Source organism: Girardinichthys multiradiatus, chromosome 7 (genome assembly GCF_021462225.1).
Source record: "Girardinichthys multiradiatus isolate DD_20200921_A chromosome 7, DD_fGirMul_XY1, whole genome shotgun sequence".
In the NCBI taxonomy this organism is placed as follows: Eukaryota; Metazoa; Chordata; class Actinopteri; order Cyprinodontiformes; family Goodeidae; genus Girardinichthys; species Girardinichthys multiradiatus.
In genome coordinates this window covers 115,616-139,630 of record NC_061800.1, presented here as the reverse complement: position 1 = coordinate 139,630, position 24,015 = coordinate 115,616, and the positions used below count along the sequence as shown (strand labels likewise).

At 40.5% G+C, this 24,015-nt stretch overlaps 1 protein-coding gene across 3 annotated transcripts; it reads right to left on the bottom strand.

Moving 5' to 3' along the window:
- Positions 1 to 8,709: 8,709 nt before the first annotated feature.
- Positions 8,710 to 23,518, bottom strand: ndufa10 (NADH:ubiquinone oxidoreductase subunit A10). 3 transcript variants are annotated; one of them, XM_047371175.1, is made up of 10 exons: positions 23,362 to 23,518; positions 14,908 to 15,076; positions 14,609 to 14,824; positions 14,441 to 14,527; positions 14,155 to 14,276; positions 12,427 to 12,506; positions 12,281 to 12,335; positions 12,103 to 12,188; positions 11,907 to 12,015; positions 8,710 to 8,950 (listed from the first exon to the last, which is right to left on the bottom strand). In XM_047371175.1, the coding sequence occupies exons 1-10, from the start codon at positions 23,434 to 23,436 to the stop codon at positions 8,882 to 8,884; spliced, it is 1,068 nt and encodes a 355-aa protein (XP_047227131.1). In that variant the 5' UTR covers positions 23,437 to 23,518; the 3' UTR covers positions 8,710 to 8,881. The 3 variants fall into 3 exon arrangements, with proteins under 3 accessions (XP_047227131.1, XP_047227130.1, XP_047227129.1); XM_047371174.1 differs by having other exon boundaries at positions 14,908 to 15,094; positions 23,362 to 23,504; XM_047371173.1 differs by lacking the exon at positions 23,362 to 23,518 and adding an exon at positions 23,024 to 23,176.
- Positions 23,519 to 24,015: the final 497 nt, after the last annotated feature.

Sequence of the window (24,015 nt, the reverse complement as noted above, 5' to 3'; positions counted from 1 at the left end):
GGTTCTTTGTGGTTGACCTCCAGACAAGGTTCTCAATGGGTTCGGAGACTCTCCATGCTGCCAGCCTCCAAGGCTGTCGTCTCTGCCACTGCTGGACTCCAAGGCTTCTGCACGTTCGTCGCAGGCCTGCAAGGTTCCTGCATCTTCACTACGGACCGTCCTCCTGAACTCTGCACCTACTCGGGACAACCCCCCTGAAGTCTTTTGTTTTGTTTCTTCCCATCCCTCCGAGGCCCACCTGTTTTCCATGTCATTTTGTTAATCTTTTATTATATTTAAGTTTTTCTGTTCTCTCATTGTCGGGTCAATGCTGTAATCCCTGTTGTTGTCTTCCTGATTCCTTCATTTCCTTCGTGGTTGTAAGTTCATCATTTCGTTTATTAAAATATATCCTTTCCATTATGTGCCTGCTTTGGTCCTTCATCACTACACACTGTGACATAATATGTCCCAAAAAGTAGTTTTAACATGTTTTCAGGGGAGAAAGTAGACTCAAAGCTTAATCTATGCAATCCATTTATCAAGAATGTGCCTACATTTTAAAATGCTCACTGAGTTTTTGGAGCAGCAGAGATCTGCTTTGACTATAGGCTAAGCGGGAGGTTGCAGTGTGTTTTCTTTTTGACATTTTAAGTTAATGTTGGTATTTTATGAACTGTGTCACTGCAGCTTTTCCTTACAATACCAATTAATTGCATTTGTCTTCTTACCACTTTTTGGCATGTAAATTCATAGTAAGAAATGTATCTTAATAGAGTACCCCTCAATGATCAAACAGAGCACTTTCAGTCTTCCTTGTACATAAATCATACACATTTTCTTAAGATTAGGTTTTCATGTAAACCTAACTTACTGGAGTGTGAACTCTTATTATTTTTCATTCTTCATAGTGTAATGCAAATAGCTATGTAGGAGCAGAGACCATACTTCCAGGTTTAGATGCAGATACCCAAAAGCTTCCAGTGATCCTTTTCACCCTCATGTCCTATCATCATCTACTCCACTGTCTCCTCATCTTCCTTTAAAGTATATAAATACTTGATTATGATTAGACAGTCAAAGTATTAATTCCCTGTACTTGCCAGTTGTCTTTTTTTTTTGTTATTCTAATAAACAAAATTTTTACTAAGAGCATTTTGTCTCTATTCTGTACATATCTGATATGAGTTTACCTGAAGATAATAAAAGAAAAACAAGTGTGTTAGTGTTTAGTAGTTATTGTAAATGAATCATGAAACAACTCCTGCTTCATGCAGGTTAGTAAAAACCTAAATGTAAAACGATTTATACATCTCCTGCTTCAGTGCCAACTTAAGGAATGATAGAAGGAATTAATCAATGGTTTATCTCTAAAGCTGCTCATTCAATTCAGTTCAATTCAGAAATACTTTATTAATCCTAAAGGGACATTAAATGTTGTAGCATTTTATGAAGAATCCATCTTTGCAAAATGATCTCCAGAGGTTCCAGAGGAGTCCCCAGAACAGAGCCAGACTTCTTTAACAGCTTGTTGAGCTTTTTTAAGTCCCTGGTTCTGATGCTGCTTCCCCAGCAGATGATGGAGAAGAGATCACACTCTCCACAACAGACTTATAAAAGATCTGCAGCATCTTGCTGCAAACTCTGAAGGTCCTAGACCTCCTCAACAAGTACAGTCTGCTCTGTCCCTTCTTGTAGATGGCTTCACAGTTGCATCTCCACTCCAGTCTGTTGTCCAGGTGAACACCGAGGTATTTATACTCCTCCACCACCTCCAGTTCTTCTACCATGATAGAAATAGTTTTTGACTTATTCCTGTTTCTCTTAAAATCTACAATCATCTCCTTTGTTTTAGTCACGTTCAAAATGAGATGATTGTTTCCACACCATGCCACAAAGCGGTCCACCACCTTCCTGTACTCAGCTTCTTGTCCATCTCTGATCCACCCCACGACTGCAGAATCATCTGAGTATTTCTGCAGATGACAGGAGTCTGTCTGGTCCTGGAAGTGTGAGGTGTACAGAGTGAAAAGGAATGGTGAATGAATTTAAGAATCATTTATCCAGATAGGTTGTTGATTCCCATTTCAGACAATATTTCCTTAAATATAATTTCACTAAATAAGGACAGCTAATTAAACAACATTGAGAGTTAATTCAGCCAAATCATTCTTTAAAATATTATTTTGTTAAAATAATGTTGTAGCTGCTCTTCTGATCCTGCTTTGTCTTTGGTTGTTTGGAGGTATACCAATTATTGTTCTTAGTTACTTCTAAAACTAATCTAACCTCATTTCCAGGTTTCTCAAGATAAACTTTGGTTCTCAAATATAGATAACACTGAATGGTAATATTGCATCATTTTATTGATCATTTTAACCACTTATATTTTAAGAAATTGTGTGCATTAATTCCATGTGTGTGCAGTTTGCTGTTCAGTAATGCCAGAGCTTGATTCATACTTTCATCTACTGTCCTAATTCCACCGCCTTATTGGCTGGTATTCAAAGGACAAAACTTTACAGACCAAATTATTATTTAATTAAACACTAAATTATATAAGCATCCTGAATGCATTACAATAGTCAATATTTCTGAAATTACACGTTTTAGAATTATTATTCTATTATTATTGTTCAAGAAAGAAGACACCTTTCTTATTGGTTGCATTAATTTTGGACGAACAAATCTGGTAAATGTAGAAATGAGTTTTAGTGCGAGAAAATAAATTCATTCATTAATTTTTTTCATATCACTGTTAAGGGCTGAAGCCTCCACAGATAGCGCGTTCTAGCGCTATGTCATGTGCAATGCCCGCAGTGTGAGAATAGAACATTAATAGTGTTACTTTAGTGTTTGGGGATGTTTTAATTGACAGACCACAACGGTCCTGCAGTTGGAATTGTAGATTGGTGGTGAAGGGCAGTAGTTACAAACCCTAATTCTCATAGCTCTCTGATATTTCCCTGCTTCAGCATACCACATTCAAATCATCTTTAGCACGTCAGAAGGTTCTGCAGTAGCCTTAATGACCCATTCATTTATGTGATAACAGGAAAACATCTAAACAAGCAGAACAGTGGGCCCTAAGGACCAAGGTTGGGGCCACTGGTGTGGGATTTAAAAGTTTACTACAGTTCCTTGGCAAATTATTCATCCCCCTTAAACTTCTCCACATTTTTTCATGTTTCCACTGTAAACTTCAGTGTATTTAATTGGAATTGTATGTGGTAGACCAAGACAACGTAGAGCAGGGATTCCCAAAGTGGGGGTCAGGACCCCCCAGGAGGTCGCAAGACACCAAGTGGGGGCTCTCTAGGTGATTTTCAGAATCATCATGATATGACCCCTGAGTTGTATAGAGGGCCAAAAGAATACATTTTAATATATCCCATTAAATAAATAAATTGACCATTAATTTGTTTAATACATTACTGAATAATTAAATATACAATTAAATGATGAAATTCACAATTAATGTCCCATGAAAAAATTAAATACACATTTTAAATGATGAAATTAAAATAATTAAATGTCATAAAAAATCAAGTCATTTAAAAATACATTTAATTATTTCACTGTGTATATAGTGAAATAATCAAATGTATTTGTAAGGGCTCATCAGTATCTGCCACTGTTACTTTGAAAATCACAGGCTAAAATATTTGGGAACCCCTGACGTAGAGAAAAAGCTGTTCTACAAAGCCCTGAGAGTTGTGTTATAGAACATTAGTGAACAAACATAATCATAGCAACCAAGGGACACAGCAGGAATAAATAATGGAGAATCCTGAAGAAGAGTTGGGTTACAAAACAAACCCCCCAGCTTTTAACACTTCACAGACCTCTGTTCAGTCCATCATCAGAACATGGAAAGGCCTACAGTACCTCTGGAGGTGCTTCAGAGATCCACAGCTCAGAAAGAAACATCTTTTGACACAGAGATCAAATAAAAAGACACATTCAACTGCCCATGGACCTGATCTTAGCACCGGGGGAAGAAGTAATCTGTTGTCAACCTCAGTAGCACTGCATTGACCCCTGCTTAGCTCGCAGTGCTTGAACTGGGTCTTTTTTTTGCCAGCTCTTTCTGTAAGTCCATTTGAACTTTTTTACATTTTGCAAAAATTCTTTATATATGTAAAATGTACAGAATAATTATTTACATTTTTTCTCAAAATTATGTATTTAAAATGCCTTCAATATTAAGGTCTGAAAATGTCCCTCAGTTCACACCACTGTTGCTTTTGTCTTCCCAGCCAATAAGGTTGACTAAGTGCTTCCAGTGCAGCTCAGATCTAGAGTTACAGCTTCATTCTATAAGTAATTTTCCACTGCCTGCTCTCACAACTGATAAGACCTCGAGGTGCGTTATAGCGGACAGCACATTGTGGCAAACACTCCTCTCCAGAGTTCATGTTCTCCACCCTCCATTAGTTCAGTGTGACTGCTCCAGGCTGCTGCGCTGTCTGTTATTCCCTCTTTTTTTTCAGAGTAGCCTGATGTTCAGCCACAGGGCAGCAAGTAAACAAGCTGCTCTCAGCCACATCCGGCAGTCTGCTGACCACAGGGGTGGAAACACACGTCATTTCTTTGTCCACCACTCTAGGATAACTAATTCTTTCATTCTACTTGTACTCCCCATGTGCCCCGATTTGTACTTTAACCTTATGCAACCCACTGGTTTCCTCAAATATAGGCTGCTTATGTATTGCTATTATTTATTGTATCTAATGTTTTCAGTCGCATTGCATGTATGTAATTAAACTGAATGTAAAACTGACTATAAAAGACTCAATACCAATAACCGGGATTGGATCAGACAACATGTATTGGGATTTAAACTTCATCTGTGTCCTTTTTATGCAACAACCCACTTCATTTCTTTTTAATTCAGTTCATATAAAGTTTACATAAAAAAATTAAACTGACCGAAGGTGAAGGGGAGTGGATAAAATTGACTGAGTTAAATAAAAATGGACAGTTCTTTGAAGAAGAGTAAGGGCATACAACACGTTTCACACCAGAGGGGGGTCTAAGGCGGGCTGCAGGCTTACTGTCATAATTAAGTGCTACTCATTCATATGCCAGTACATTGACGTTAATCACCAGTTTTCAATTTTAAAAGACTGCAAATGACCTTTGAATCCCTAAAGCCTGTAATCAAAACTAGCTGATCCGTATTACCACATGCTGACACTTCATTTATGCTGAGATAATATTTAAAACTGTGAGTGTGAGTTAAGAGTCAGAGGTCACAGTGGCCAACAGGCTTAAAAGTAAACATGTCAGCAGAAAACAGAGAGATGCACCAAAACTATGCTCCTTTCTCTTCCCTGTCAGGTTAAAAAAGCATAAAATGATGTTAGATTTTCTACTGTCTCAAGTTAGAGGAACTCTGGAGTATAATTCATACATGATTTCCTTACAAAAGCTCATCGCATTCACCAAAGAAAAATAGACATCTCTTCTCATAATTAGAATCTCGTAATTATGACATTACAGCTTCCGATTCAGGAAACAGTTAAAGGGCAATTCCACCTAATTTTTTATCACCTTGAGCATTTTTAATCTGCTCCAACTCAAAAACTACAGTACTTAGACACTTTGAACCTGGGCTAGATTGTTCTCCACTAATAGAAACATATAAACACAATTTGGGATTTGTGAAAACTTTATTTAATTTGTGAGAGTTTAAAGAAGGGCCATATTAGTGCTTTATTTGCATCTGGACCAGAGTAGATCTTGCACAACATAATGGGTGACATACCAGAGTTCAAAAGAGGACAAATTGTTGGTGCACGTCTTGCTGGCGCATCTGTGACCAAGACAGCAAGTCTTTGTGATGTATCAAGAGCCACGGTATCCATGGTAATGTCAGCATACCACCAAGAAGGACGAAACACATCCAACAGGATTAATTGTGGACGCAAGAGGAAGCTGTCTGAAAGGGATGTTCTGGTGCTAACCCGGATTGTATCCAAAAAATATAAAACCACGGCTGCCCAAATCACGGCAGAATTAAATGTGCACCTCAACTCTCCTGTTTCCACCAGAACTGTCCGTCGGGAGCTCCACAGGGTCAATATACACGGCCGGGCTGCTATAGCCAAACCTTTGGTCACTCATGCCAATGCCAAACGTTGGTTTCAATGGTGCAAGGAGCGCAAATCTTGGGCTGTGGACAATGTGAAACATGTATTGTTCTCTGATGAGTCCACCTTTACTGTTTTCCCCACATCCAGGAGAGTTACGGTGTGGAGAAGCCCCAAAGAAGCGTAACACCCAGACTGTTGCATGCCCAGAGTGAAGCATGGGGGTGGATCAGTGATGGTTTGGGCTGTCATATCATGGCATTCCCTTGGCCGAATACTTGTGCTAGATGGGTGCGTCACAGCCAAGGACTACCGAACCATTCTTGAGGACCATGTGCATATTGTCTCTTAATAGGTTACCAGTTGGTTTTGGAGTTCATTTGAAGACTGAGGTGTTGACTTCTAAGGAGGTGCATGGTGAAACACATGAGGGTTATATTTATATTTCTGGGAGTACCTCTGTTTTACCCACAACACAATTATAAATGAATAGAAACAAATAAATGAACATATATCTAAACTTCTGATGTCTTAGGATAAATACACTGCTCAAAAAATTAAAGGGAACACTCAAATAACACATCCTAGATCTGAATGAATGAAATATTCTCATTGAATACTTTGTTCTGTACAAAGTTGAATGTGTTGACAACAAAATCACACAAAAATCATCAATGGAAATCAAATTTAGTAACCAATGGGGGCCTGGATTTGGAGTCACACACAAAATTGTCGTCTTCCGCTTATCCGGGACCAGGTCGCGGGGGCAGCAGACTCAGCAGAGACGCCCAGATGTCCCTCTCCCCAAACACCTCCTCCAGCGGTTTGTGAGATGGGCGATGATCCTAACCATGAAGACAACTAAGTAGCGTGGCCATCACAAAGCTGTGATCTCAGTCCCATAGAGAATTTGTGAGCCAAGCTGAAAAGGTTTGTTAACAAGGCAGCCTACACACCTGACTTATTTCCAGCAGTTTTGTCAAGAGGAATGGGCCAAAATTCCAGCAAACTCTGACCAAAGTCCTATAGTTTATAGATAATTTGACAAGATACTTTAGATACTAATTTATGGACATCCATCATTATCCTGGCATTTAGCTACAAGAAATGCTTTCAATAATCCTAATTAGCCTGTTGCCAGGAAGTAATTGAGTGTGATGTAAGAGACATTTTTCTGAATAATGAACTGAACTTGAATTCATCGTTTGATAATTAGAATTAATCTGTTTGCATGGCTCAGGCATCTATACCGGATGCTTCCAAGACGCCTTCCTCGGGAGGTGTTCCAGACGCGTCCCACCGGGAGGAGGTCCAGGACACGCTGGAGGGACTCTGTCTCTCGGCTGGCCAGGGAACGCCTTGGGCTCCCCCCAAGGACGTGTCTGGGGAGAGGGACGTCTGGGCGTTTCTGCTGAGTCTGCTGCCCCCGTGACCTCGTCCCGGATGAAGCGGAAGACGACAACTGTTTGCATGATTGATTTGAATGGACTTTATTTTGTTGTGAACTGGCGTTAAATAAACTGAACTCAAATTGAATTAAATAGATATGGATTTTTAGTGTGTGTCCATATCTGATCTTAGCTGTATTCAGAATGTCAGAATCTTCAGTTCCAAACCACTTTTCTGTTACTTCTGCAAATGACAGACTGCACACAAAAATGTACCTTGTAAAACCCAGTCAATGCAAACGGCTGCTACCAGAGAGCTATGTCCATGTCAATTTCTTTCAAGTGACCTGAAAAAGTTGCAACCTTAATGTGACAGACACACTTATACACCGAGTTAAAGCCTTAATGCTTCCTGACATCTTCCCCTTGCAGATTAACCCACAGTAACATGGCTTTTATTCCGAGGTTTTACCCCATAAATAACTTTATTCAGGGGGTAAAATGTGTCATAAAAATCTAAAGGCTTTCATTAAGAAATACATCAAATTCTTGGAAATATCCAATGTTTACGGTGTTTAAGGTTCTTCATAACTTCTGACCGTTGCTGACCCACTCCTTCCTTCCTAGAGCAGATCAGTGTTTCAGCATGTTTCTCCACCTGCTTTTTGAGAACTGATCACAGGTTCTTATTGGGGTTAAGATCTGGGGAGGTTTCTGCTTTTCTTTGGATGCAATCTTTGCTGAACCAGAACTGATTTTAAATTCCATTTTAAGTTAAACTGACTTCAGCAGGGGTCTGACAGCTTCACCTGTTCTGATCATGACTATACTGCCATTAAGTTAGTCCATCATTTAGTATAAAACTGTCTTTTTTGCTGTAATTGTTAAACTAATAATGATTTTTTTAAATAAGTTAACCTGCATCTGATCACTCAGCGCAATAAAAAAAAAAAAAACTGACATAACTTATTGTCATCCTTTTATCCTGCTCCAACTCATTTTTAAGAACCGGCCTACAGGACTGCGAGCCCACCAGGCAAAAATAAAACAGTAATAAAGCTCGTCACCATTGTCGTTGCCTTCTCAGTATGTGTTGGAAAGAACTGAAAACAAACCGTCACAGATCGAATACAGGCAAGTCCCATTCTGTAGCTGGGATGGTTGCTAGTCACAAGCGTAAGGAAAAGAAGCTGTAGTCAAGGGTTAAATCAGTGATGGAATGACACTTTGTAGTTTTAGTGCCAGGATGAATGTGTTTACCTTTTATTAATGGAGTCAAGTCCCAACAGCTGTGATTTAATTGGTGAAAACAAAAAGACATTTATGTCTTTGATACATACTTTTTACTACGGATGTACAACAGAATGACTGACTTCACTCAGCAGAACAGCCAACAGCAAAGCTGAACAAAAAGAAAATTCACTTCAGCCAGATGTATTTATCTCCAACATCTTCATTGTAGCCGGGAGCATACTTCTTCCCAGGCAGCTGAAAGAACAAGATAATTATTATAACAAATACATTTATTAATGGAGATATCCTGAAATACAGGTTTTATCTTAACAGAGAACAGCAAGAAGTTTATAACGTACACCAAACCAGTGCTTCTCAATTTACGCCCCCTGCAACAAGAACATATTTTGCACCCTCTACAGAAATGAAGAAATGTAGATAAACCTACAACATTTTTTTAGTGTGTAACAGAAAAGATTTAAAGTGCATCAAAGTGTTTGCCTCTGAGCTCAAGAACAGCTGGGAATCTATCTACCAGCTGTTCTTAAAGATTGTTAGAAATGTCATTTATTGGTCTGGCGACAGTGTCGTTGGAAAGAGGGATAGTTTTAAATTTGCAACACTTGCATCATTCAGCGTGACAGAAACCATGTCTAATGCTGCAGGCAGTTATCTTCTCTGATATGGTGAGGGTTTTTTTTTTGCACTGAGCAATTTGGTACGCCACCTTCTATGATGCCAACAGTGCTCGCTGGTTTACTGAAGTTGCATTCACAATGACTGTTGGCAATATTCGGCATGTCTTTGATGACGAAGCGCTACATTCGCTTCATCATATTTCCTCATCTTAGCTTTCGGGTGACTGTTGTTTGTCTCATTATCTCCGTCTCTCTCCGCCTTTCTTTTCATCCCTATTAAATATTTTTCCATGGTATATCTTCACGGTTTGATCACTGCACCATATATCTCCTGCTCTATGCTGGTTGTACGCAAAAAAACACTACATCATATCGCTAACACTCCTTGGGCACACTGACAATGAGAACACCACTGCCACCTATTGTAATGGATGTGCAATTACACTTGATTGTAATAGGGCAAAAAAAAAAAAACATGTTCCCCAGGGTCCGACACCCCACCAATCCTAAGCAGGACACTAAGCCAGCAGTTTACAGTTTCAGAGGAAGTTGGAACGCCAGTTTTGCAAATGTCAGTGCTGAGGGAGACATTCTGCCGCTGAATGTCGTCGTCCTCATTCTGAGATCCTGACTGAGTGAAATGTCAGGTCATGGCCTCCTGTTGCATTACGCAGCCTGACTCGTGCAGCAGGGGGAGACAAAAACGGCTCCAGTCAATAAATAGAAAAGGTCAGACCCAAATGTTTCCCCACAAGACCGATGGCACAAACAGCCGGGTGGAATATTCCACATGTGACATTTGTAACTACGAAGGGTTCGATATTTCCACACAGGAAAATGAGTTTCATCAGGCTGCCTTGGTGACCCAAGAAAGAGGAGAAAAATATGAGCAGTCAATAAAAAAAAAAAAGAACAAAGCTGACTTTACAGAGAATGGATTTTTAGTCGTTAACAAAGCTCTCTGCATTAGATAAGACAGCCTATCCTTAAATGAAATGAAAGAGCTCTACTGATGGCTTCAGTCAGAACAAAAACAACAAATCACTGAGCTTAACGTCTTTATCCACCCTTAAACATGATGAAGGATTTTTCCTCACTGTTTACATGAAGACATCACTTTATTTGTGCTGCCCTAACAAGCCGTCAGCTCTGCAACGCATTTACATCTTGAAAGCATCCCAGCATTCGTTTCGCTGCTGGAACTAAACTAAAATGAACCACCAGGAACTGTGGTGCCAAACACATCTCCATGCAGAGAATGCCTGCAGCAACAGCCAGTGGAGAACACGCCATGTTCTTTCTGCAGCCTGGAGAACACCTATGGAGGACCAGTCCTGTCAGAGTTAATACATACAGCAATAACTCCATAATATCGTTCCTGGGCCACAAAATAAAATAGAGGGCCATTAAATGCATCCTTTGTTTATTTCTGTATGTATTCTTAATTATACCAGGACTGGTCCTCCATAAATGCCAAGAGACTTTGTTCAAAACGCTAAAAACAACCATGTTGAAGGAATCATTGTTTCCAGGTCAACAAAGTTGTAAGGGCTGATGGGACAGATGGCCACCAGACAGTCACTGACACCCTACACAGGGGGGTGAGCCGTCTTTGCTGAAAAAGCTGGCTTTAATATCAGTCTTGACTCCAGCTCCAGGCACATAACTTGTGAGTCTTCCCCAAACACGGACGTGCTTCACAATTTAGTCAAAGCTTCAAGAGTTGCCACACAGACAAATCCAGAACATGGCCTAGAAAAATATCCGTTTCAAAATCTAGAATGCTTGGAGTTGTCAAATAAGAACACAAAAACATTGGTAGATTTACTGCTTTTGTAAAAATTCAAAAGAATAGTTTTTGGTGCTTTTTTTGGCCTTTTAAGCAGTTAGTTTAAAGCTGAGGTTAAAGTGGTCTAAATGTAGCGAAACAGCCTTTTTTATTCTTCAATGAGATTCCATTCAGTCAGTGAGTCAAAAAGATAAATACGTCTAATGTTGAAAACAAAGCATGATGTGGCAAATCGAGGAGAAATAATGTGGTTTAAACCTAAACCAATGGAAACTACAGCAGCTATGCATCATTTGGAAAATAAATTGAAGTGTGGAAAACCCAAACATTTTCCAAGAGGAATATGCTGATTTCATTACCAACAGGACCTGCTTTAAACTGGTCTGAACCAAGTCTAGCAGAGAATCTAGACTGTGGTCAAGAGGAAGATGAGATACCAGAACCAACGATGCAGGCGAGATGATGGCTGCTTTTAAAGCAACCTGAAGACCTCAGCAAAACCACAGGCTGATCACCTCCATGCCACGCGGCACTGATGCAGTAATCCATCCAAAAAGAGACCCGCAGAAGTACTGTGTTCATACAATGTACAGGACATAGACATACCTTTCAGTAGGAGCACATTTCTGTGCTCTGACTTTTTCCAACCAAAATAAAATATTGCTTTAAAGATACTCTTAATTGTCGGAGGTGCACCTGTATGTACACTGACTTTTTCCATCTTGTAGCAGTAAGACTAAATCCAAAACCCACGCCAATTCAGGACAACAATGTCACAACTTACTGATTTGTACGCGTAGTATTTCTCATCATAGTCATGGGCTCCGATGGTGATCTCAGGCAGGAACTTGGGTATGTGGGTCAGGACTGAAACCCTTTGTTTGTCCTCCACACTGAAAGAAAGATGAGCAGAAAAGCTGCTTGTTGAGGAGCTCCTTTGTAAGAACCTGGCTTCCTCAGAGACAGACTGAGGCACTCACAACATTCTCATGTGGTGGTAGCTGACGTCATCCTGCTCCAGCCATGGCCCCTTTTCAAACGTAAGGTACTCTATGTCCTCTGCCACCTGGGGACAACATGGAGGTGAACATGTCTTTTAGGAGACAAAGTTACATCCAGGATGTATTCCCTAAAGTGTCTGGTCCTACACACTCTTACCCGCTCCACATCCTGAACTTGGGTTGCATCATAAGCCAGCAGTTCTGACTTTTCTCTGAAGACGACACCGTTTCAGGGTTAATGATCGTTAACAGTGACATCTCTCTGGGTCAGAGATGCTTGTCTAGCGCTCTCTATGCACATACCTGATGTTGGGGAGGAAAGCCTTTTTGTAGGAATCTTCTATGCTCTTCAGATACTGGAGGGGCACATTCTGCAGGTAGGACTGAAATAGCATATAACATACAAATATGAAACCATTTAAAACAAAGCTTTGTTGCACTAAACCAGGCTAATAAAAAGTACATTTAAACCAATAGTACCAGGTGTTCTTATCTTCAGGAACATAACTTCCCAGTCTCCTAACTGTCTGATTAGAAATGCTGGGCTAAAAACAGATTGTTGAGGATGTAGGGGAGGGTAAACATGAAATGTATGAATGTTAGGGTTAGGCTTCATCCTTGGAACAAGCATCTAAAATACTCACATTATACATTAACATTATATTGTTGGTCATTTTGATTTCACCTGACTCCTGTCCCAGTGGTCACTGGTCTCCTCTAAAACATCTGAGATGTTGCTGTTAACTCCTAGAGGTTTGCCTGATCACTCATCAGGTTCCACCTCTGACCTGATAAAGCCTTGAACATCTGACCCTTTAAGGGTTAGGGTCAGATTGAACCGTTTTACACCCACCATGACTGCATGGTATAATATACTGTCTATATTGTTAATTCCTTTTTTATTCAGACCTGCTTTTAATTAGTTTTCATGACAGATTACTTTTAATAGTCTCTCTTTGTAATGTTCATACTCATTTATGCAACGGTTTGTCTTTCTGCATTCTTCTAGTTTTATTGTAAAACTAAGCTTTATAATCTTGATAATATTTTAGATTTAATGCAGTCGTTGTGTTTGTTGGGTTTTGACTTCATGCAGTGCAAGAAAAGACTGTGATAAAGTACTTTTTATAGTCACTTATTGTTATCACAATAAAAATAAAGCATTGTAATTTAAATGTTAAATTCACATTGCCTATCCCATAAATCCACTGGGTAAATACTCTAACCCAATGAGTCAAATATAACTGGTCTGTAGGACCTTCTCCCCTCTCCTGTGTAATATTGTCAACATTAGAATAATCTTGCCTCAGAGGGATTATGTATTTATTATTCTGCTCCCATTCTTTATGATGAGAGCCTCCAGAAAGGTCCTCTGACAAGCCAAGCTTCCAGCTAGAGTTGTGATGAGAATGATAAAATCATGAGATCATTTTCGCAGGCTCTCTAAAAAACACTGACCAAGCTTAATGGGTTCCATATTTCCGCCCAACAGAGGAAGGCCCTTCCTTCTCTTTGGGAACTAGTTCCCTGTCTGGATTTTTTCCCATTTTTAAGACTAATGCAGAAATGATTAATTGAGAAAACAGAACCTACAGTTGGGTCGTGTTACCTCCTTAGTTATACGCCAAGGCTGCTGTCGTGTGATCCACTGATCATGTTTACATCTCTAACTTCATGTCCTTCAGTGCAGAAACTGCTGCATCCATCCAGTCAGCGCAGAACCACCCAACCTGAGCCCGGTTCTGCGGCAGGTTTCTGCTGTCCGCCCACACTGTGCAGTAGACTGAATCCAAATAATAATCTATTGCTGACATCACCAGCAGAACCGCTAACCAAATACCTTCTCTATATCATGAACAAAGACGACCTTTGTCTTAATGTGTCACCATAAAAACAATATTAAAGTGAACTCAGAGGGAAAGATGGGAATTTGACTCCAGGCGTTCTGAACCAATCAGTGGTACAAGCCTGGGCTCGCTGGCATCATTTAGAAGTAGCCCCCGCCTTCCAATGCTGGAAACAGAGCCGTACCTTTCCGCTCTGTTTCAGCTTCTTCTGCACCTCCTCCACTGGCTGGTCAACGTATATGACGAGGTGAGGAGGGAGGAACTCACAGATGCTGATATTTCGGATCTCATTGTAGTGCTCCACACCTGAGCAATAAATCAATAAAGAAGAATCCTGTGTAGCTGGTTTTTAATCAGACTGGTCTAAAATAAAACATACTGTAGCATGGCTATGCCTCAAGCTGCATGTTTCACTGTAAAAGTTTCAAAGTAAAATCTCAACCACTGCTGCTATGTTGCCAGGTACTTACATTCCTTCCTGATGTAACCCTGTTTGAACATGGCATCCAGGAAGACCATGTCACTGAACGGAGACCGCTCCAGGACTACTCCTTGGCCTTATAAACAGAAGATCAGGATGGAGATTGGCATTTTTCTTCCCAAACCCTGTTAGAGAAGTGTGAGTCCGTCTATGGTACCTGTGGTGAGCAGATGCTCTATGGCATCCGAGTACTGCATCAGCCTCATGACGTACATCCACAGCTGCAGCCTGTAGCTGTTCCCATCAGCAGCTGTAGGGTCTGTGTAGAACTTCTCCAGGCTGCACATCCCATTAAAGTCAAGAGGGAGGGACTCCTTCTCCTTAGTCATCTTGTCCAGGTAGAAGATGTCTGCCTCAGGCATATAGAGCATCCCTGTGGACACACATTCAAATATAATCCGCTTTCTCCTCACTGAGGTAGCAGACAGCCTCACAGTGTTCTGTGGTGCTTATTACCCAGTTTGTCAGCCAGCTTCTGGGCCAGCGCCCCTTTCCCTGAGGCCAAGTTGCCGTCCACAGAGATGATTTTGCTGTACTGCTTCAGCCGTGGAGTCGTCCTCTCACCCAGAGCGTAGGCCCACCAGCCGTACTGCAGGCTCCTCACCGTGCTCGTATGGATACCTGCCTGCATCACAGAGTCACTCTTCATTTTAGTTCAGTTCTGACCCTAGTCTTGACTAAAATCTCATTTTAGTTTTACTTAAGAGTTTAGTCATCAGTTAATGTAGCTTTAGTTGAGTAGGTTTTACAGTATTGTAGTCGCTGAAATGTATTGTAAATTTGGTGGACTGAAGTCACAGAGAAAGTAGGGCTCCTTACATCATCAAGGAATATATTTGTTTCCTTGTTATTTGAAGCAACTTGAAAACAAATCTCATTGCATTTTTACTACATTTCCACTCCACTAAAACTTGATATAACTGCATTTGTAAACCCCAGTCAGTCAGGGCAGACTGCCGCTCACACTGAGCCAGGTTCTGGTTCTGCTGGAGGTTTCCTTCTGTGAAAGGAGAGTTTTCCTCTCCGCTGTCCAAACATGCATACATACTCAGTATGAGGAATTGCTGCAAAGTCAATAACACGATGCAATCAACCATCCTCCAGGAGGAGCAGTGAGGCTCAAATTTCTCACCTGGTTTTTAAAAGTATTTTTCAAATCTGAATCTGAACTGAAATCCAACATGTAGTTGTATGAGATACTCTATGTACACATTCATACACCACTACACAGATCAGTGGACAACTTGAGGTTAAAGTGCCTTGCCCATGGGAATCAAACATACAATTTTAGATTGCAAGACAGCTACTCTTCCCTCTGAAAAATATTACAGTGTTTTTTTCAGTCATTGTTTTGCAAGTATTGCAGCATAAAATCATTTTTAAAAAGAAAGCTGCATTCATACTAGAGCCGCACAACATATCAAACTCCAACTGTTATTGCAGTTTGATACACAATCACAAAGGACTGTTTGGAAGCAATATTTGGTCAGAATATTATATTTTAAAAGGCATCACATTCGGACTCTGCATCCCCAGCAGGATGGCCTCAAACTGCCTTTGTTGCTCACACTAGATGTGAATTTTTAGTGACATGGATGCCATAACTCACATTAATGAAGGAAAAGAAAGCAAATCATCTAGAAAATGTTGCCATTGTCACTTTTTTTTCTGCTTTTTCTGCTTCTCTTCCTGCTCAGACACTTTTCTCCTAAGCTCCCTGCTTGCTTGCATTCTTTTACTCCTCACTTTTTATCTCTTAGATAAAATTATGGAAATATTAGACTAAAACAACTTCTTACCAGCGACTCCCAAGGATTATTATTTTTAATTTTTTTCTAAGGATTTTGATGTTTTTATAATCGAACTCGAAAGAAGGACAAGTTGACGCCAGCTAATCAGCACAAAATGACTCCCTTCACCACAGAGGACTTCGACAAATTTTTACAGAAATTGTCTGTTTTGGAGATGAAAATCCATGGACTAGAAGTGAATGTGGAGGTGAATATGAGGTACAACGATGATTCAACTCTGCCTGTGATCCCAAACAGTGACATCCAGCTCAACGACTCAGCCGGCAATCAGAACACTGAGAATAAACATACCAGCGGACCCCCCAGGCATGTTTTAGGGCCATGCCCAAAAAATCAAGGTGGACGACTCACTGGAAGATCTCAGCAATTAAATAAATCAGGGAAAAGGAGACTTCGACAGCGAGCTGATGTCACAACAACTGATAGGAGTGAGACAGCTGGAAATGATGGAGTTCTCCTCCAGAACAAATTTGCTCCACTATTGAATGAAAACCAGGAAAATGATCCATCTTCTGAGAACAATAAAAGGTTTGAGAACAACCTTCATTCTAAACAGTCTTCTCCTAAGCTGCCAGAGAAAAAGCGCCCCACCAGACCAAGAACCTTAATAGTGGGCAACACATCTGTGGATGGGATTAAAAACTTCTGCAACAAGAAAAACACAGAAGTTCTGATTGGTACCAGTAACGTGGTCTCTGATATCTCAGAGAATATTCTTGCAATCACAGAAAAGCGCCCGTCTCTAGAAAACCTTATTATACACTGTGGAGCCATGGATGACGTGGCTAAGAAAAAATCAGAAGTATTGAAGGAGGATTTCACTCGTCTTCTGAATATTGTTGGAGGTCTCAATATTAAGGTGTTTCTCAGCGGACCCTTTGCACCGATTTTCTGTGGAGATGAGATTTATTCCAGACTTCTGATGATTAATAAGTGGTTGAAAAAAACATGTGCTTCTACACCTGTGAACTTCATCAACAACTTTAATATTTTTTGGGAAAAAAGACAACTCTTCAAGCAAGATAGTTTCTGTTGAACAAGCCAGGAGTCAGACGTCTCACATCTAATCTCTTCTATTCAGTAAATAATCCGCCAGCAGCTTCAACCTTCAGCAGAGAACATGGAGCATCAACAACAACGCTGCCTCCAACAGCTCCAGCAGAAACAATCAGCCAGTTGGCTGAGAAAGAGAGGTCATCACAAAAGGTCTCCCCGTCGAAATCCACTGGAGAGGTGGACCCCCCCATTATACCCCCATCCCCCCAGACCCAGACCGCACAGAACTCTCCCATCTCCCCAATAAGCTCGCTTTTTGCTTTACTGGATTCTGATATGAAAGGAGCTCTTAAAATCGGGACCCAAATGGTTTTGACATCTTCTCCATTCAACACCCCCCGTGGCCGAGGCCCTGCTACTAAACCAACATCTTCCAAATACCGCAGACCTCCACCACCTCCTAATCTATCTCCTCCTAATCAGGACCTTCAAATCACTTCTCTGTGATACAGTCTGGGCCCCAGTGGTAACTCTATCAGAAATTATCATGTCCAGGAAAAACGTGGGCCCCTAATAGGAGATACAGGTCCTTCTCAAAATATTAGCATATTGTGATAAAGTTCATTATTTTCCATAATGTCATGATGAAAATTTAACATTCCTATATTTTAGATTCATTGCACACTAACTGAAATATTTCAGGTCTTTTATTGTCTTAATACGGATGATTTTGGCATACAGCTCATGAAAACCCAAAATTCCTATCTCACAAAATTAGCATATTTCATCCGACCAATAAAAGAAAAGTGTTTTTAATACAAAAAACGTCAACCTTTAAATAATCATGTACAGTTATGCACTCAATACTTGGTCGGGAATCCTTTGGCAGAAATGACTGCTTCAATGCGGCGTGGCATGGAGGCAATCAGCCTGTGGCACTGCTGAGGTCTTATGGAGGCCCAGGATGCTTCGATAGCGGCCTTTAGTTCATCCAGAGTGTTGGGTCTTGAGTCTCTCAACGTTCTCTTCACAATATCCCACAGATTCTCTATGGGGTTCAGGTCAGGAGAGTTGGCAGGCCAATTGAGCACAGTGATACCATTGTCAGTAAACCATTTACCAGTGGTTTTGGCACTGTGAGCAGGTGCCAGGTCGTGCTGAGAAATGAAATCTTCATCTCCATAAAGCTTTTCAGCAGATGGAAGCATGAAGTGCTCCAAAATCTCCTGATAGCTAGCTGCATTGACCCTGCCCTTGATAAAACACAGTGGACCAACACCAGCAGCTGACACAGCACCCCAGACCATCACTGACTGTGGGTACTTGACACTGGACTTCTGGCATTTTGGCATTTCCTTCTCCCCAGTCTTCCTCCAGACTCTGGCACCTTGATTTCTGAATGACATGCAGAATTTGCTTTCATCTGAAAAAAGTACTTTGGACCACTGAGCAACAGTCCAGTGCTGCTTCTCTGTAGCCCAGGTCAGGCGCTTCTGCCGCTGTTTCTGGTTCAAAAGTGGCTTGACCTGGGGAATGCGGCACCTGTAGCCCATTTCCTGCACACGCCTGTGCACGGTGGCTCTGGATGTTTCTACTCCAGACTCAGTCCACTGCTTCCGCAGGTCCCCCAAGGTCTGGAATCGGCCCTTCTCCACAATCTTCCTCAGGGTCCGGTCACCTCTTCTCGTTGTGCAGCGTTTTCTGCCACACTTTTTCCTTCCCACAGACTTCCCACTGAGGTGCCTTGATACAGCACTCTGGGAACAGCCTATTCATTCAGAAATGTCTTTCTGTGTCTTACCCTCTTGCTTGAGGGTGTCAATAGTGGCCTTCTGGACAGCAGTCAGGTCGGCAGTCTTACCCATGATTGGGGTTTTGAGTGATGAACCAGGCTGGGAGTTTTAAAGGCCTCAGGAATCTTTTGCAGGTGTTTAGAGTTAACTCGTTGATTCAGATGATTAGGTTTATAGCTCGTTTAGAGACCCTTTTAATGATATGCTAATTTTGTGAGATAGGAATTTTGGGTTTTCATGAGCTGTATGCCAAAATCATCTGTATTAATACAATAAAAGACCTGAAATATTTCAGTTAGTGTGCAATGAATCTAAAATATATGAATGTTAAATTTTCATCATGACATTATTGCAAATAATGAACTTTATCACAATATGCTAATATTTTGAGAAGGACCTGTAGTTGTAAAATCTATGTGCTTATACAGGTCCTTCTCAAAATATTAGCATATTGTGATAAAGTTCATTATTTTCCATAATGTCATGATGAAAATGTAACATTCATATATTTTAGATTCATTGCACACTAACTGAAATATTTCAGGTCTTTTATTGTCTTAATACGGATGATTTTGGCATACAGCTCATGAAAACCCAAAATTCCTATCTCACAAAATTAGCATATCATTAAAAGGGTCTCTAAACGAGCTATGAACCTAATCATCTGAATCAACGAGTTAACTCTAAACACCTGCAAAAGATTCCTGAGGCCTTTAAAACTCCCAGCCTGGTTCATCACTCAAAACCCCAATCATGGGTAAGACTGCCGACCGGACTGCTGTCCAGAAGACCACTATTGACACCCTCAAGCAAGAGGGTAAGACACAGAAAGACATTTCTGAACAAATAGGCTGTTCCCAGAGTGCTGTATCAAGGCACCTCAGTGGGAAGTCTGTGGGAAGGAAAAAGTGTTGCAGAAAACGCTGCACAACGAGAAGAGGTGACCGGACCCTGAGGAAGATTGTGGAGAAGGGCCGATTCCAGACCTTGGGGGACCTGGGGAAGCAGTGGACTGAGTCTGGAGTAGAAACATCCAGAGCCACCGTGCACAGGCGTGTGCAGGAAATGGGCTACAGGTGCCGCATTCCCCAGGTCAAGCCACTTTTGAACCAGAAACAGCGGCAGAAGCGCCTGACCTGGGCTACAGAGAAGCAGCACTGGACTGTTGCTCAGTGGTCCAAAGTACTTTTTTAGGATGAAAGCAAATTCTGCATGTCATTCGGAAATCAAGGTGCCAGAGTCTGGAGGAAGACTGGGGAGAAGGAAATGCCAAAATGCCAGAAGTCCAGTGTCAAGTACACACAGTCAGTGATGGTCTGGGGTGCCGTGTCAGCTGCTGGTGTTGGTCCACTGTGTTTTATCAAGGGCAGGGTCAATGCAGCTAGCTATCAGGAGATTTTGGAGCACTTCATGCTTCCATCTGCTGAAAAGCTTTATGGAGATGAAGATTTCATTTTTCAGCACGACCTGGCACCTGCTCACAGTGCCAAAACCACTGGTAAATGGTTTACTGACCATGGTATCACTGTGCTCAATTGGCCTGCCAACTCTCCTGACCTGAACCCCATAGAGAATCTGTGGGATATTGTGAAGAGAACGCTGAGAGACTCAAGACCCAACACTCTGGATGAGCTAAAGGCCGCTATCGAAGCATCCCGGGCCTCCATAAGACCTCAGCAGTGCCACAGGCTGATTGCCTCCATGCCACGCCGCATTGAAGCAGTCATTTCTGCAAAAGGATTCCCGACCAAGTATTGAGTGCATAACTGTACATGATTATTTGAAGGTTGACGTTTTTTGTATTAAAAACACTTTTCTTTTATTGGTCGGATGAAATATGCTAATTTTGTGACATAGGAATTTTGGGTTTTCATGAGCTGTATGCCAAAATCATCCGTATTAAGACAATAAAAGACCTGAAATATTTCAGTTAGTGTGCAATGAATCTAAAATATATGAATGTTAAATTTTCATCATGACTTTATGGAAAATAATGAACTTTATCACAATATGCTAATATTTTGAGAAGGACCTGTATGTGACAGAAAGAAGAAAGCTAAAAGGATAAGAGACAATAATAAACAATCAACAAAAGCCATAAACTGTCAGGTACAACCAGACACAGAGTTAATATCAGCAACTAAATCATATAAACTGGCTTTATTGAACATTAGATCTCTGTCAGGAAAATCATTTTTAATCAATGACTTCATTATTGACCACGATCTTGATGTTCTGTTTTTAACAGAAACATGGTTACATGAATTTAATGAAGCTCCCATTCTGATAGAGGCGACGCCTCCAAACTACAATTTTCTTTGTGAGAGCAGAGAGCAAAGAAAAGGTGGAGGGGGGGCACTTTGTTTAAAGATTTATTAGAGTGTAAAAAAGTATTTCTGGGCAAATTTGACTCTTTTGAATATTTGGCTCTCCAGGTAAAGAGCCCGGTCCGAACCATGTTCTTGAATATTTACAGGCCTCCTAAGTCCAAAACAAACTTTATCAGTGATTTTAATGAGCTTTTATCTGTGATTTGTGTTTATTATGACTGTTTCATTATTGTGGGAGACTTCAACATTCACATGGACAATCCTGAAGACAGAAGTCCAATAGATCTATGTGACACTCTTAGAAATGTTGGTTTAACTCAACATGTTAAACAGCAAACGCACAAACAGGGACATATTTTGGACTTGATCATCACTAAGGGTCTAAACATTTCCAAGGTGTCTGTAACTGATGTTGTTCTATCTGACCACTTTTCTATTATTTTTGAAAGCATCATCTGCAATGACTCAGTTTACCAAAGAGACATGATAAGAAAACGCATCTTTAAGGACGGTGCTGCTGAAACCTTTAACCAGATTTACTCTTCTACCTCCACTTTGCCCTGTAACACTGTAGATGAGCTGGTAGATAACTTTCATTCTAAAATCTCAGACATCATTGATTCAATTGCTCCAATTAAAGTCGTTTCTGGGAAGAAAATGTCTCCATGGAGAAGTGCTCCACCAGTCAGAAGTGAAAAAAAGGATTGTCGAAAAGCTGAACGCAGGTGGAGAAAGACTGGACTCCAGGTTCACTATATTAACTATAAAGAGAGATTATACAGATATAACCTACAACTGAAAAATGCAAGAGAATCTTTCTTTTCTGAGATCATCAGTAAAAACATTAACAATGCTCCAGCATTATTTGCCACGGTCGACAGGTTAACAAACCCTCCTGTAACTGTAGCATCTGAACTCCACTCTACCAGGACCTGCAATGAATTTGTTAACTTCTTCACTGAAAAAACCCAAAAGATCAGAGAGGCAGTCAGAACATCCACATCAACTCCAGGACCAATGTTGTCTCCAACTAGAACTGATTTTGACTAAATTTCCCAATTTCACCAAATAAACTACAAAATCTTAGAAGAAATTGTACAGCAACTAAGCTCTTCTTCCTGCTGTCTCGATCTTTTACCCACAGCTTTCCTTCAGAAAGTTTTACCTGTAATAACATCTGATTTCAAACAAATAATAAACACGTCCCTTTTGTCAGGTGTTTTCCTCCAGGCCCTGAAAACAGCAATTATCAAACCTTTATTGAAAAAGAACAACTTGGACAAGCTGCTACTACAGAACTATAGGCCTATATCAAACCTCCTCTTCATCAGTAAGATAATTGAAAAATCTGTGTTTCAACAGTTAAACAACTTCCTAACAACGACCAACCACTTCGATTAAATTATCAAAACACTCATTCCTATTTTGGTGTCTATTTAAAATGCTATAAATCAGCAGATAATCATTTAAGCTGTATTCAGTTAGGTTTCTGGTCAGTCCCAATTTAGAGAAAACCAAGACATTAAAACGTGCTTAATGATGTTATACAGGAAGTGTTGATTAAAACCTTGGATACATTTCAAGATTAGAAAACTATTTTGGACCTTTTATCGTATTTTATCAATATAGCGTACGACTTTACTTGAATGCTCCATGAAGTTGAAGCGTGGCTGTGAAACATCTCGATGGGGGAGCCGGACTCTAACCAACACACAAGCTCCACAGCTGTCAGTTCAACTCCGCAGAAAGCTGGGATGATCCACGGTGCTGCTGGCAACATGTAAAACGAGCGAACCTCCTGCCTTTAGCTCAGCAGTATCTAACACTGTTGGTTTATTTTCTGCTTAAAAGCACCGGTTAGTATTACGCTGCTCGTTGACTGAGTGTAAACTAGAAGCTAACGATGTTAGCTTGTCCTTGTGAATCAAAACTCCTCACCAGGCCGTTACCGACCCAGAAGAACCCATTTGTGCTAATCACCTTCTGAACGACGCTCCTCACTCTGACAGCAGCTGATCCCGCTGGGAAGAGGAACCGGACCACCGTCAGAGCCATCTTAGCTGTCCTCCAAACGGTGACCCGAAAACTACCGCTACCCGGCGACTCAAATATACGTCACACGCATTTGGGCCTTGAAGTTGGGGATGTCGCATCGATTACGTTAGTTGCCCGGTCATTGCCTGAAGGTAGTTCCACACGCTCAACCAATCAAAACCTTTTTTTAAATAACCTTTAATGGCTTTTTGTATAAAACTGACAAAATATATTAGCTTTTATTTAAATAAAATATCATTTTTTTATTACCTTGGCCTTGTGTATAAAATATATAATTATTTCCCAGAGTTTGTTTTGTATTTGTATGGTCAAATAAATACATAAAGCTTTATAAAAAAGGAGGTAGCAATGTAAACATTTAAATTATAGTGTAAACAACTACTTTATAATTAAATCTATGACCCTTTTATACCAAAACTAAATCATGACTCATTGCAGTACTGGTTTAAAAAAAATATATAAGACAGTTCTGGTGTTTTATCATATGTGGACTTCATCTTCCAGATACTGGGTTATGCTTTGCTTTATCATCTATCATGATCCAACTAGAGACATCTGTAATAGTTGGTAATTTTGCAC